The sequence below is a fragment of the Toxorhynchites rutilus genome, chromosome 3 (assembly GCF_029784135.1).
Source record: "Toxorhynchites rutilus septentrionalis strain SRP chromosome 3, ASM2978413v1, whole genome shotgun sequence".
Taxonomy (NCBI): domain Eukaryota; kingdom Metazoa; phylum Arthropoda; class Insecta; order Diptera; family Culicidae; genus Toxorhynchites; species Toxorhynchites rutilus.
Window position 1 is genome coordinate 387070 of NC_073746.1, and position 15689 is coordinate 402758.

Here is a 15689-nt window from a genome sequence, read left to right on the forward strand (position 1 = left end):
TAATGTGAATATAAGTTTGGGCGGCAGAGTATTTTATTCAACTGCTATGCCAACGCCGTTTGTTGCCAATCAAATCATCTAAGTGACTGGTGGTATTTCTGCATTGCGTATGTCCACTGCTAAACCGATGCCAGAATCGCAGTATCCGATCCATAAGCAAGTATTAAGCGAGATGCAGCAAGTGGTGACTTATCCTACTTTGTCAAATGCAGTTATGGGTGTGCCGGCAGGGAGTCTACTTCCATCTTGGACAAACCGGAACCCCATTTGTTCATCATTTGTTTATCAAACCAATCAAAAACTTTACCGGTCCAGTGAACATTTACCCTTCGGTGTCATCTGGCGCGCAACAGTATAGTGGAAACATGAAGATGCCAACAGGAATTCCTAGTTTTCCAACGATGCAACCAGTGAGTCAAGCGTTTCATCCTTCGGTTCCCGTGCGAGGTCTTGGTCCATCAGGTGAGCAACTGGCTGCGAGGCAAGTAATGCCTAGGGAACTTCCAAGCTTTTCAGGAAACCCTCAAGAACGGCCGCTCTTCTATAGCTCATTCTGCAACTCAACGGAGGCATATGGTTACTCTGTCTCCGAAAATCTAGCGAGGTTACAGCGATGTTTAAAGGGGAATGCACTGGAAGCAGTCAGAAGCAGGTTGTTGATGCCGCAGTCGGTACGATCTGTGATAGATACGTTGCGGAGATTGTATGGTAGACCGGAAATACTGATCCACTCGCTCCTTCAAAAGCTGCGTACAGTTCCGTCTCCGAAAGTCGATAATCTTCATTCTTTGACCACATTTGGACTTGCAGTACAGAACGTAGTCGATCACATGTGTGTCGCAAATATCAATGACCATTTGTGGAATCCAACATTGCTTCATGAGCTGGTGGAAAAACTCCCTTCTCAGCTTAAAATGGATTGGTCCCGCTTCAAGAAAGGCAATACAAATGTCAATCTGGCGACATTCAGTGCATTCATGTCCGAACTAGTTGAGATGGCTTCGGATGGTACGCTTCCCCTAGGCAGTTTAGGAATACAGTCTAAGTCCAACAAAGCTGAACAAAAGCTGTATGTACACTCCGAGGAAATGCAGACTGAGAAGATTGTCCACGAGAAGAAGCAGTCAATGGAACCAAAGAAGGCTTGTACATATTGTGGCGACGAAAATCACATAATCGTGAATTGCGTCTAATTCGAAGCGCTAGATATGGATGAAAGACGGAAAGCTATCAGACAGAAAAACCTGTGCAGAAGTTGTCTCATACCCAAGCAAACCATTTATCATGACAATGTCATGCGAAAATGCGAAAACAGAATAGAAACAGAGAGGTTGGCGTCGACATCATGCCTCATACCGTATGAGTTATACGCATCGAAGATGGTCTTGCCGTTCCAACAAGGAGTGTGGTATCGATGGATGCAGAATTCATCATCACAAGTTCCTACATTCAACTAAGAGTCCTTCGTAGAACAATATGGGAACCGCAAGCTCAGTGCAGTCTACAAATAGTGTCGAGTGTCTCGTACATCAAAATCTCCATTCTTCGGTTGCGTATACTTTATTCCAATATTTACCTGTAGCCATTCACAGCAATGGTCAGAAATTCAGCACCCTTGCTCTCTTATATGACGGGTCAACATCTACCTCACTTGAATCTAGTATTGCATCGGCGCTGGGTATTACTGGACCGACAGATGATCTTTGCTTGAACTGGACAGGTAATATATCGAGTGAAGAGAAGGGATCTCAACGTATCACGGTGGTCATTTCCGGAGATAGAGACAACGTGCGGACAGTGCAGGAGCTCCGACTGCCGAGCCAGACAATGCAGTACGAACAGTTGCAGAAAAAGTATCCTCATCTAAAGGGTCTGCCGGTTCGCAGTTATATGGAAGCTACTCCGGGAATCATCATCGGGCTGGAACACGTTCGACTTCTAACTTCGTTGAGAGTACTAGAAGGCGGAGAAAATGAACCTGTGGCAGCGAGTACACGTCTTGGTTGATGTATTTTTGGGAAAAATTCCGATAGTGGTGTCATGTTGGAACAGCTCAACTTGCATATGGTTGGAGATCTGGGAAATCGAGAGTCAAATGAGTTGACGAAACAATGCTTCGCTGTCGGGCAATCGAGTGTGATCGTCATGCCGGAAGCTGAGGAAGATGAACGTGCACGTGATGTTATGAAAACAACGACTCGTCACGTGAACAAGTCTTCCGAAACGAGATTGGTGAAGAGTGTTATCGCATCCCTAGATCTTTGTGTGACGAGGCGATTCCTGTGATCCGATTCGTCAACCGTGCTTTCTTGGTTGAGATCTGACAGTCGTCGGTACCCCCAGTTTGTGGCTTCCCGAGGAGAAGTCATCACTTCGACCAGCGTGGATGAGTGGGACTATGTGCCATCCAAATTTAACATGGCTGATAACGTTGTCAAATGGATAGATGGGTCCAGTTTTGACAGTAGGAACACTTGGTACAATGCATCAGATTTCTTGTACAAGTCACCGGAACACTGGTCACCAAATAAGTTCGAGACAGATGTTGCGCTTCGTAAAAGCGTAGGTAGTAGAATAAAATATAAAAACGATTTAATATACAAATTTACGAATTCTTTGCCTAACCTTCTTGTGTATTCTGTACCTTACCCTATTGTGTTTTCGTTCCGTAGGATTTTTCAGATCATTTTAATACTCATTATCGTTAGTCATGGTGAGAAAATTTACTTCTGAAATATTCTTCTTCTTCAACAATTTCTTAGAAGGATTTATGCCTCTGAAAAATATATTGAACCTCGAAGGATTTCTCTTGTGAAGACGCAATCCATCTTTATGACGTGCATTCATATATATATATATATATATATATATATAAATATGAGAAAGTGCTAAAAGCTTTATCAGTAAGATTTTACCGCCCCTTTTAACACGTCTTATTTGTTTATTCTTGCAGGGAAAATGGTTTCAACCCGTTCACAAGTGGTGTGGCCAAACAGTGAGCAAATGAAAGCCAAACGCGGGGAGCGAATGTGTATAATTAATTAAGCGATTTGGCTTAGTGACTTGGAGAATATCGGATGGAAGTGGAGCAAAGTAAATTAAACAATCGCAATATGTCTCAATTTGAATGTTATTTTTGTTTTATTAGCATGCCGTTGGGCTTCCCTTGACTCAATTGATCAACACTGATGCTATTGTTCTAAATAGCTCTCGTATAGCTGCAACAGTTCTGAGCTGGTGCGTGGTTTCACTACATGCAACGCATGATCGAAGAACTTGTTTGAAATTTCTAATGTATCGAATGATTCCTCTAATGCTTTTAAAACTGCTTCCTGGCAGACGGCTTCAATTTCAGACCCAGAATAACCATTCGTTCGACTAACGAGATTTCCTACATCTACATCGTGGGTCGTTGGGATCTTAGATAGTTTAATTCGAAAAATGTCCTCTCTTGTTTTAGCATCCGGTAATCGGACGTAAATTATTCGATCGAGTCTACCTGGTCTCATCAATGCTTTGTCGATTAAATCGGGACGATTGGTGGCAGCGATAATTTTAACATTTTTCAATACACTCACTCCGTCTATTTCGGTCAAAATTTGTGCCAAAACTCTCTCCTTAACCGAGCTTCCCGACTCTGCGGATCGTTCACCGCCAATGGCATCAATTTCGTCGAAAAATACTATCGACGGAGCAACTTGGCGAGCTTTACGAAACAATTCTCGCACTGCACGTTCTGATTCGCCAACCCACATGGAAAAGAGCTCGGAGCCTTTAATGGTAAGGAAATTCACCTTGCTTTCAGTAGCCAAAGCTTTTGCGATCATTGTCTTCGAACAACCAGGCGGGCCAAACATTAAAAGACCTCGGGGTGGAGCAATGCCCAGTCGGGTGAATATTTCCGGACGAAGAATTGGCCATTCTATCATTTGACGAAGTTGTAGTTTCAAATCCTCTTGACCTCCTATGTCTTTCCAGTGCACATTCGGACATTCGATCATTATTTCTCTCATAGCACTGGCTTTAACATGCTGCAAAGCAGACGCTAAATCTGAATAGTTGATGGATGTGTTTGTGTCTCGCATTGCTCGTCCTACCAAACTGTCCAAATCAGCACCAACGTAACCGTGTGTGATATGAGCAATTTTGACAATTTCTCCTGGTCGCAAAACGTGGTTGAATCTTGACAATATTTTTGATAAAATTTGTGCGCGAGCTTCAGCACTAGGAACCGGAATTTCGACTTCATAATCTATCCGGCCGCTTCTTCGTAGCGATAAATTCAAATTTTCCGGATTTTCTGTAGTGCACAATAAAAGGATCCTCCCTCCTTTTGTCGATTTATGTAGACTGTCTAGAAGATTAATAAAAGCGAGAGACGTTCGTTTGATTATTTCGGTACTTTCATTTTTGGGACATAAATTGTGAACGTCTTCAACAATTATTATTGTAGGGCTCGGATAATTATTGAAGGCTCTGTTGAATAATCGTGTGATGTTATTCTCCGACTCTCCGTAAAACCTGCTGAATATCTCCGTGCAATTGATTTTTATTACGTGACATTTAAAATGTTCGGCAACTGAATCAACTAACAAGCTTTTTCCAACACCAGAAGCTCCGTAAACTAAAATGCCTCTACTGATGGGAGCATTTTGTGAATAATTCAACATACCCAATGCAATCATTGCTATATCCTGAATTTCTTTGATAATGTTATCATTACCGCCGACCTTACTCAAATTCACCTTCGAGACATTTTGCTTTTCATTCTGCTGGCTGGTGGAAGTGGAAAATTTTGTATCACGATCAATCTCAAAGTATCTTTTATTCAATGTCATCTCATTCATTTGGTTCTCAATTCCGTTCGATTGAGTATTTCTGAAAGTGACGTTTGTTACTTCGAACGTGAGAATTTTATTACAAAGTTTTAGCCGAAGCATATGCTGTTCAGTCAATATCCGTCTGATGTATTGCCTTCGAAATAATTTCAAAAATGTACGTTTGTTTTGTCGTAATTGTTCCGAACAACTTTCATCCATGAGCTTAAGATTTAAGCAATCAGCAATTGCAACTGAATTCGCAAATCGTGCTAATGATATTCTTAGGTTCGTCGTTTGTTCAGGGTTTTGTAGTTCATCTGTAAAACAAAAAACAATATTAGTAATATTAAGAATGCTAAAAAATGTCATCGAATTATTCTACCAATATTCGAACATATAACTCGAGCTCCATGCTTGTCATCGATTGGCCATACATTCCTAATAAACGAATCCCCGACTTGCTCATCTGGCAAAAGTGTTGAAATTTCAACGCTATCCCCCAATGTTAAACCGATTCTATTCATTACTACCGAGGTGAGAAGAATCAAGCCATTCTGCTGCGTTTCGCTGATGTCCTGCAGTTCTTCAAACGAGGATAGCTTTCCACATTCAAAACGGTTGCTGGAAAATCGGCCGGCTTCCGTAATGTAACCACTCAAACATTCCAAATTTTGACAATTGTCCTGTTGATGTATCGATAATTCACTGGTCAAAACTGATAATTTGCACTTTTCGCATTTCCACCAACCCGTTTTATCTTTTTTAGCAGATTTCGGTGGCATTTCGACGGGATAAATAAAACACGAATATAGGGCACGTGCTGTTTGTTTACAATGCGATTCAAATTCTGCATGACTAGTGATCCCCGATAATCGTTCGATTAATCGATTAATCGAATACTTCCTACAGAAATCGATTATTAATCGAACGAATACTGCACAACCAATAATCGAAGCGAACGAATAATTTACGTCGATTAATCGATCCAAACCCAGAGCAAAAAAAACCGTACAGCCGCTGCAGTTTTATCCTTAAAATCAATCATAATCTTTGACGCTCTCCTAAACTCCTAAGAGAAGCTCAATGCCATCGATGCGAGATGAGCTTCGTTTACGAGTTTAGGGGAGCGTAAAAGATAATAATTGATTTTCAGGCTCAATGAACACTTTTTTGATTCCAGATGGCTTTCTAACGAATGAGAAATATTAGTCTAACTAATTATTTTTCTCAGTGTGACGATTAATCGATTAATCGATTATTTGGATCGATTAATCGTATCGAATAAGAAACTGCTTAAAAGTATTCGATTAGTGGATGAACGATTAATTTCAAAAATCGGGGATCACTATGCATGACGTTCACCAATACGTCACAGCGTGGACTAGAACCAAGGCGCCTTGGACTAGAACCAGGGATCGTTTATGACAAGGTAGTCTGGACCAAATGATGGAGTTAACAGGTGGCTCGTAATTTATACTATTTAGAAAAGACGTATGAGGAATGGCAAGACGAAAAGTTTGGAATTGTTTATGTTATTACTTACGTTGGTATGGTTACATTTGATTTCGTCGAAAGTATTTGAAGCAGTATAATAAATAAACAGTTGTCGTTGAAAATAGTAACCTAGTAACCTTTATGCATATGCTTCCGCCAGCTGGCTCGGCTAATGTGATTCAGGGAATGCTTTGATCGTGGTACCGTCACTAGCGCATAATTTGCAGCTTTGTTTTTTGTGCTGTTCATAACGGCAATCAACCGTGCCGGCGAAACTGTAGTCAATGTTTAGTGTTGTTTGGATACCATTCATGTAAATAAGTTTAAACTTACGGGATACGTCCGAAGAGCAATTCTGACATTACGTTTTACCTTCCACTTCACTTTCCTTGCTTCTACCTAGAAGGTAGGATTGGAGAGATTGTAGAGACATATATGTAATAGCACGGCTTACAGACACAAGGCTAGTTCTTTAGCGAGTAAACTTTTTTTTTTGATGACGTCATCCGAGTCGTCAGAGTAAACAGTCGCCAGTTGTATTTTGTTTTCCGACTTACGCGTAAATGTTCCTTAAATGAAAAATCGAAAATGGTTTAATGCGCTGTGAGCGGGTGTATAAATTATGAAAATGACATTATCGGGCCAAAAAAGAGATTCTTTCGCTTTCCGAAAAACCGAGAATTATGTTCTTTGTGGATAAATGTTTTATCAAATTATTCTTCTTCTTCTTCTTCTTCTTCAATGGCACTAACGTTCCTAGAGGAACTTCGCCGTCTCAACGTAGTATTACTTGCGTCATTTTTATTAGTACTTAGTTGAGATTTCTATGCCAAATAACACGCCTTGAATGCATTCTGAGTGGCAAGCTCTAGAATACGCGTGATCACAGTGCAAGTAGGAGGAAATTTCTTTGACAAAAAATTCCTCCGACCAGAACGGGAATCGAACCCGAACACCCGGCATGTTAGTTATGACGCTAACCACTCGGCCAAGGGAGCACATCAAATTATTCATGGTGTTAAATATAATCAACGCACAAACTTACAAAGCACGAAAAATAAAAAATAAGAACACATTGTTTACTTCAACGACTCAGATGACGTCACTAAAAATGACTGATCCGGAGTAGTTAGCCTTGTATCTGTAAGCCGTGTGTAATAGCAAGCCGTGAGATGTAATATTGCTTAGAAACGAGTAAATAAACATGAAAAGAGGATTCCTTCTCGGACTATAATGATGAACGGTTGTTCCCATTTCACGGTGTGATTCTTCGAATATCTGGAACTAAAATATGCCTGATACTGGTTCCTACACATTCGTCTCAAATTCCGAACAGCATATGCATATTTTTTTTAAAATCATAACTTTTGAGCTACTAGACCGATTCATATGATCGATATATCAAATTAGAGCCAATTTCTTCTTTGAAAAAATTATATATTTCCAGGAATTTCAATTGTCATGGTTGGTTAAAATATGTGTATTATTTTTATGGGACCCTTTATTATTCCAGAGGAGGGAGGGGTGTCATACCATTATAGAAACATTTCTCGCACCCAAAAACCCTCATATCCCTAATTTGCTCGATTATTTCTCGAGTTATGCAGAAGTTTGTGTTTTATTTGTATTGCAGCTACCCCTTAGAGAGAAGGAAGGAGTGTCTATTTTCCCCATAGAAACATTGTTTTCGAGTTATACAGAAATTTGTGTTTCATTTGAATGGCAGCGCTCCTCTCCCCCCTACCTTAGAAAGGGGGAGACGTCTCGAACTATCATAAGAACCTTCCCCGACCCCAAAAACCCCAACATACCAATTTTCATGTCGATCGGTTCAGTTGTTTCCGAGTCCATAAGAATCAGACAGACAGAAAGACAGACAGACATCACATATATATATATACTAGCTAACCCGGCAAACTTCGTCCCGCCCATTTACTTGATTAATTCTCGAGTAATGCAGAAATTTGTGTTTTATTTGTATGGCAGCCACCCCTAAGAGAGGGGGGAGGGGTATGTAACCACCATAGAAACATTCATTGCACCCTAAAGTTTCCATATGCCTAATTTGGTTTAATTTGCTTGATTAATTCTCGGGTAATGCAAAAATTTGTGTTTCATTTGTACGGCAGCCCCCTCTAAGAGAGAGGGAAGAAGTATCTTAACACCATAGAAACATTTATTGCATCCTAAAACCTCCACATGCCAAATTTGGTTTCATTTGCTGGATTAATTCTCGAGTAATGCAGAAATTTGTGTTTCATTTGTATGGCAGCCCCCCCTTTGAGTGGGGGAAGGACTGTCTAACCATCATAGAAACATTTATTGCACCCTAAAACTTTCACATGCCAACTTTGGTTTCGTTTGATTGGTTAATTTCCGAGTAATGCAGAAATTTGTGTTTCATTTGTATGGCAGCCCCCCCTTAGAGAGGGGGGAGGGGTCTCAAAATATCACGAAAACCTTCCCCGGCCCCAAAAACCCCTACATACCAATTGTCATGTCGATCGGTTCAGTAGTTTCCGAGTCTATAAGAATCAGACAGACAGACAGACATCACTCCATTTATATATATATATATATATATATATATATATATATATATATATATATATATATATATATATATATATACGTTACACCACAACCGACCGACCAAGGCGTCCCAGAAGTCAAGACGTCAGCAAAAGCCCAGCCGAGACCCATAGCAACAGACAGAGGCGTCAAAGTTACACCGCGCGTGTAAACCAACATTTGCCGACGCCGCGGAAATCAATCGAACGACGCGAACAAAGGTTCGATCAGGTTCGAACCACCGACGGAAATAATGAGATCAGCAGATGTAGTCTATTTAAGCCTTGTAATACGATTATAGAATTCAGTCTTGAGCGTAGCCGAGATGAATACGGGCATAAAGGTTTATGAACCGAATGTAAAGTGTTATAAACGAATAAAAAGGGTAATTAGAAATTAAATAAAAGTTTTTTTTAAACCGCGAGTTAAGTCACGGCATAATTGGCGCAGTCATTGGCCAAGTGGTACAACGAAGTGAGTAGTGTTTATAGAGCGGATATCTGGAAGCACCGCCACCGAGTTAAAGAGGAGAAGTTTACATCTACTGAAGAAACCAAACGAACAAGCGAGAGGACCCCCTGAGCGAAAATCAAGGACTCGCTGCCGTTAGGAAAACTAATCCCGCCACCTGGAACGAACGATCTACGAGGAAACCGATTCAACCTACCCAGACTCCAGGAGATGAAAGCAGTAATCTTCCTGTAAGTAAACACGAACAATTATCTAAACCTAACACAACAAAATACTAATTCAGAAGTGCGAGCCCCCACCAGTGGTAAGCGGACACTTGATATATCACAAAGTGAATAACTAATTCATTAACAAGTGAAGTGTAGAACAACACATTTTCTCGCGCGTATAAAGTACGTAAGATTTTTTTTTTTAAAAAAAAAAAAAAAAAAAAAAAAAAGAACAAACTCTTTTGAAAAAACAAATTTATTAAAATGGCCGAGCGGGAGCAAATGATTTCTCCGGAACTTCTGGCCCCGGAATTGGATGATCATGCACCAATTCCGCAACAAGAAATAACAATTCAAGGGTTACTCCAACACATAAGGAGCCTAACTCACAATCAGAACGAACTGATTGGGCAATTGAGAACACTTAAAGCAAAAGCGGAGGATCCGTTTATGCAGTTTAGAACTCCGGATCCTATTAAGAATTTACCAACATTCTCCGGAAACAAACGGGAAACAAACGCATGGCTTGAAGACGCCGAAAACACCCTGCATCTTTTTGAAAGATACAGAGATGATCCGGTCTACAGCCAATTGGTCAGAGCGGTAAAGAATAAAATCGTGGGAGAGGCCAAAGAAATTTTGATTGCTGCCGGCAACCCGAACAGTTGGGCAGAAATCAAAGAAATTATTCTAAATTCATACGGCGATAGGAGAGATTTGACATCTCATATCCAATCGTTGTTTTATATAAACCAAGGAAAAAAATCCATCACTGAATACTACAACCGAATCAAAACCATAGACACTGCTATTAAATCCACAGCAGCGACAATGGATGATTATAACAACTCTACAAGAGCAATAAATAATCTAGTGAGCCTTATGACTCTCACTAGATTCATAGATGGGCTCACAGAGGAATTGTCTATGCACGTGCGAAGCTACAGACCTAAAAGTCTGGAGGAAGCGTATGCAATCACCATACAATATGCCAACGCTGCATATAGGCAGAAGTTAAACCAAAAACCATCTGACACAAATAAAAATATCAGATCCAACAATAGTAACGGTTCACATAATTCGAAACCGTCTCCCAACCCCAATAGTAATGGCAATCACTTTAACGCGAAGCCATCCACCTCAAATTCTAACAATAACTTGCATAATCAAAAACCATACGGGTCTGCGAAATTCAAAGCTAGAGCTCCACCGCCAGATGACGATGTCTCGATGAGGACAGCGAAATCGCGGGCAGAGGTTAACAGCCACGAAACAGCAGAACACAGCAAAAATCATCAAACAGAACCTGACACTTCGGAACAGCTGGACGAATCCGTCCTCGATTCGGAAGATGACGATTATTTCGTCAACGATGAACTAAATTTTCACGTGGCCGAGGCGCTACAAAAAGAAAAATAATGAACGATAATAACTTTATTCCCTACATCACCATTGCAACATCCAAAGGCGAGATGAAATTTTTGATCGACACAGGAGCGAACAAAAATTACATATCACCCGAGCATGTAAACATAGAAAACTGCAAAACAGAACCGATTTCAAAAGTAACCAACATTAAGGGAACCTTTACAATCGATAAATCCGCTTCCTTCGACCCATTTCTTATAAATAAAAAACTGAAATTTTTCATTTTCAAATTTCATAAATTTTTCGATGGACTCATCGGATACGAGTCATTGAGAAATTTAAATGCTAAAATCGACGTCAGTAAAAATACATTGAGGATCGGGAGAAAAACTTTCGCAATGAAAAAGAGATTTCCCGAGAAACATAAAATCAATTTAAATGAACAAGAATATCAGTTCATAAAATTGAAAACCAAGAAAAATGGAGATTTTCTTATAGAGGAAGAAAAGCCTCACGGAAAATTTTCTATCTTGCCAGGCCTCTACAGAAGTGCTAATAACACAGCCTTTGTAGCAGTGCAAAATTATACAAAAAAATCGATGGAAATCAATTCGAACGAGATCAAGCTTTGCAATGACTTGGATACAGAGGTTGACCCATTCGAGCTGACAGAGCTACCGAAAAAGGTTGACTCTGAAAATTACACCATAAGAGACGATCATATGAATGAGGAGGAGAAATATACCCTCAGGAAATTGATCAGGAAATACAACGACGTTTTATATGTGGAAAGTGATAAGTTATCATTCACCCATAAAATTAAACATAAAATACGCACCGTGGACAGTATTCCGATACACTCCAAATCGTATAAGTACCCCTACGTGTACGAAAGCGAGGTGCAGGAGCAAGTTAAAAAGATGCTGAAAGACGGAATCATAAAAGAGTCAATCTCGCCTTACACGTCACCTGTGTGGGTGGTTCCTAAAAAGTCCGATGCATCTGGACGAAAAAAATTCCGTTTAGTGATCGATTACCGAAAACTAAACGAGAAAACAATTAATGACAAATACCCTATACCAGAAATTACGGATATTCTGGATAAATTAGGAAAGGCGAAATATTTTTCAACAATCGATTTAGTTTCTGGCTTCCACCAAATTCAATTAGCGGAGGAAGATACAGAAAAAACTGCTTTTTCCGTAAACGGTGGCAAATATGAGTTTACTCGTATGCCATTTGGCTTGAAGAATGCCCCAGCGACTTTTCAAAGAGTCATGGATTGCATTCTGAGAGATTTAGTAGGAGTATGTTGTTTCGTCTATATGGACGATATCATCATCTTCTCCAGCTCGCTTCAAGAGCACTTGAAAAATTTGTCGCAAGTCTTCGCAAAATTGAAAGAAGCAAGACTAAAAATTCAGCTGGACAAATGCGAGTTCTTTAGGAAAGAAACGCAATTTTTAGGTCATACAGTCTCTGAAGAGGGAGTACGACCAAACAGCGACAAAATTGATGCAATAAGGCAATGGCCAATACCTAAAAGCGAAAAAGAAGTGAGACAATTCCTAGGAATGCTTGGCTACTACAGGCGATTTATTAAGGATTTCGCAAAAATTGTAAAGCCGTTAACAGCACTTCTCCGAAAGGATATTGAATTCGAAATTACACCAGAAGTAGTAACATGCTTCGAAAAGTGTAAGCAACTTCTGACGATCGACCCGGTATTAATTTACCCTGATTTTAGCAAAGAATTTTCACTAACAACGGATGCGAGTGACCACGCTATTGGTGCAGTGTTGTCACAAGGGCCAGCAGGTAACGACCGACCCATCGCATACGCCTCACGTACTTTGAATAAAACGGAAGAACGATATTCCACTACCGAAAAGGAGTTTCTCGCGATAGTATGGGCAGTGAAACATTTCAGACCATACCTCTATGGTAGAAAGTTTAAAATGTTCACCGACCACCAACCACTAACATTTTCTTTCACGAACGCTAACCACAGAATAATTAGAGGAAAGCTGGCTTTAGAGGAATTCGATTACGAACTAATCTACAAACCGGGAAAACAAAACGTTGTCGCCGACGCGCTGTCGCGCGTAAACATAGAAAAACACCTGAACGCACACTCGCAATCATCGCTTTCCCTAAATGTTGAACCTTCTGAGCGAGGAAACGAACCTTCAGACGACGAAAGTGACGGAACGACAGTACACTCAGCGGATACGAGTGATGACTACTTTATTCGGTATACTGAGAGACCTATCAACGTTTTTCGGACACAAGTCATATTCAAAATAGGAAATGTAGAACTTGCAGCCTACGAACAAATTTTTCCAAAATATCACAGACACACAATAGTAAAAAGAACATACACCGAAGAAGACATAGTTGAAACGTTGAAACGGACCCTGAATCCGAAGGGTTTGAGTTGTATAAAAGTACCTATCTCATTAGCACAACTAGTGCAGGAGACGTATAAAAAACATTTTTCCTCAAATATTATTTACAAAGTATTTATTTCAGAGACCATGTTGGAGGACATCAGAATGGAAGTCGAGCAAGACGAGATCATAAGAAGAATTCACCAATACGGACACAGAGGAATCAAAGAAAACCGGAACCAGATTCTACAAACACACTTTTTCCCGCAACTCGATCGAAAGGTCAAAATTTATGTCGATTCCTGTGATATTTGCAAAAAAGCCAAATATGACAGAAATCCACCCAAACAAATTAGAAAAAGCACATTTGGACAGAAACCTTTCGACAGAGTCCACATTGACATTTTCTTCCTAAAAGGTCAAAAGTGGCTCACCATAGTTGATTCATTTTCAAAATTTGCAAACGCGATTCCATTAAGCACAAGAACAATAGTTGATATCAAAACCGCAATAACCGAACACATTCGAAATTTTGGAAGACCTCAAACTATAGTGAGTGACCAAGAGCCATCTTTCAGGTCCATAGACTTTATGGGATTCCTAAATGATCTCAATATAGAGATACACCTCGCAAGTGGATCCAATTCAAATGGTATCGTGGAACGTTTCCACTCCACTTTAATTGAAACCTTCCGCACAAACAAAGCAAAATTTAAAGATTTAACATTAAACGAGCAAGTAAATATCGCCATCGACATTTACAATAATAGTTTCCACTCAGTAATAAAAACCCAACCGCGAAATTTGATTTTTAATAACTCTGGATCTACGAATATGGAAGAAATATCTGAAAAATCTAAAAACCTGCAATCTGCAGTTAAAATCGAACTAAATAGACGAAAAGATAAATACGAACAACAAAATATGAATAACGAAAAACCTGAAGATCTTCAACCAGGCGAAATTAAATACATAAAAAACTCTCAACGTTTAACAAAGGACAAAGATCCGTTTAAAATAACAACGATTAAACACAACAACGAACTAACATTTGAAGACGTCAATAATATTAAAATCCACAAAAATAGAATAAAGAAATAACCGATAAATCAATTATTTAACTCTCGTTGCAGATTTTCATGCATCGTCATAATAAATTGCACAAAACTTAAAGATCTATCTCACAACAATGGTATAATTGCCATAAAATTAAAACAAGTCAGGATTAGGATAGGATTCGAGAGAATTATCCAAAAGATTAATATCCACTCTATCGAACATAATATCAATTACATTGAAAAAATCGCAGGAAATATTAAAGTTATAGACCACTTAAGAAGTACTTTAGATTTCAAAATACAAAACTCAAAAGGTAAATTGATGAGCTTGTATTCCCACAGAAGTAAAAGAGCATTAGTAAACGCATTAGGAACAGCAATAAAATTAATAGCAGGAAACCCTGATAATGACGATTTAGAAATTATAAACCATAGTTTGGGAACTTTAGAGAAACAGGAAAATTTACTATCGAAATCTATATCAAGACAAATAATCATTAACGAAAAAATACAAAACAAAATTAATAACATAACAGACGTACTCAAAAAGATCAATAAACAGATTGTGGAACAGAGGAACAATTCTTTGGTAACCAGAGCAGATTTGGAATATATCAACATGATTGTAAACCTTGACTCTATAATTCAGATTCTCGGAAATATTGAAGAACAAATCGAGTTTGCTAAACTCAACATTTTAAACAGAAATTTATTTTCATTTGAAGAGAAGAAGTACATTTTCAACAGACTCAATGCTCAAAAGCTAAAGCTAGACTATTTAGATCAAATATTCCAGTACAGCTCAGGAAGCGTTATTGTAAGCCAAGGTGAAATTATAATACTGGTGAAAATACCCATCCTCGGGGACAACGAGTTCGACCTGATCAACATTCAGACGCTCAACATAAACAGTACACGAATCAGCACAGACGTAAAACTGGTGGCAAAGCATGGAGACATCATTTACAGACAAAGCGAACTTTGCGACATTTGCGAAGCTACAACCCTTCTCGAAGATGATTGCATCTATAACCTTCTGAATCACCAAACACCAAAATGTATCATAAAACCCGTCAGACAACCCATCCGTGTCGAAGAAATTAAGAAAGGAGTCATACTTGTTGACACAAACAAAAATGTATTGATCTCTGATTCATGCAACAATTCCAGACTGATCAACACCCCGACAATCATCGAAACAAACAACTGTACAATCAAAGTGATGAACATCACCTTCAATAACCAAGTAACTTTTGGAAATAGTGAAGAATACCTTCTCCCAATATACGGAAATAAGTTGATACAATT

General features: G+C 39.3%; 1 protein-coding gene across 4 annotated transcripts; it reads right to left on the minus strand.

Annotated features, from left to right (window-relative positions):
* Nucleotides 1–3122: 3122 nt before the first annotated feature.
* Nucleotides 3123–5789, minus strand: LOC129776747 (ribosome biogenesis protein SPATA5). 4 transcript variants are annotated; one of them, XM_055782574.1, is made up of 4 exons: nucleotides 5569–5789; nucleotides 5351–5503; nucleotides 5203–5286; nucleotides 5086–5137 (listed from the first exon to the last, which is right to left on the minus strand). In XM_055782574.1, exons 1-4 carry the CDS (start codon nucleotides 5671–5673, stop codon nucleotides 5102–5104), a joined length of 378 nt encoding a protein of 125 aa, XP_055638549.1. In that variant the 5' UTR covers nucleotides 5674–5789; the 3' UTR covers nucleotides 5086–5101. The 4 variants fall into 4 exon arrangements, with proteins under 4 accessions (XP_055638546.1, XP_055638548.1, XP_055638547.1 ...); XM_055782571.1 differs by having other exon boundaries at nucleotides 3123–5137; nucleotides 5203–5503; nucleotides 5569–5755; XM_055782573.1 differs by lacking the exon at nucleotides 5569–5789 and having other exon boundaries at nucleotides 3123–5137; nucleotides 5351–5487.
* Between the last annotated feature and the right edge of the window lie 9900 nt (nucleotides 5790–15689).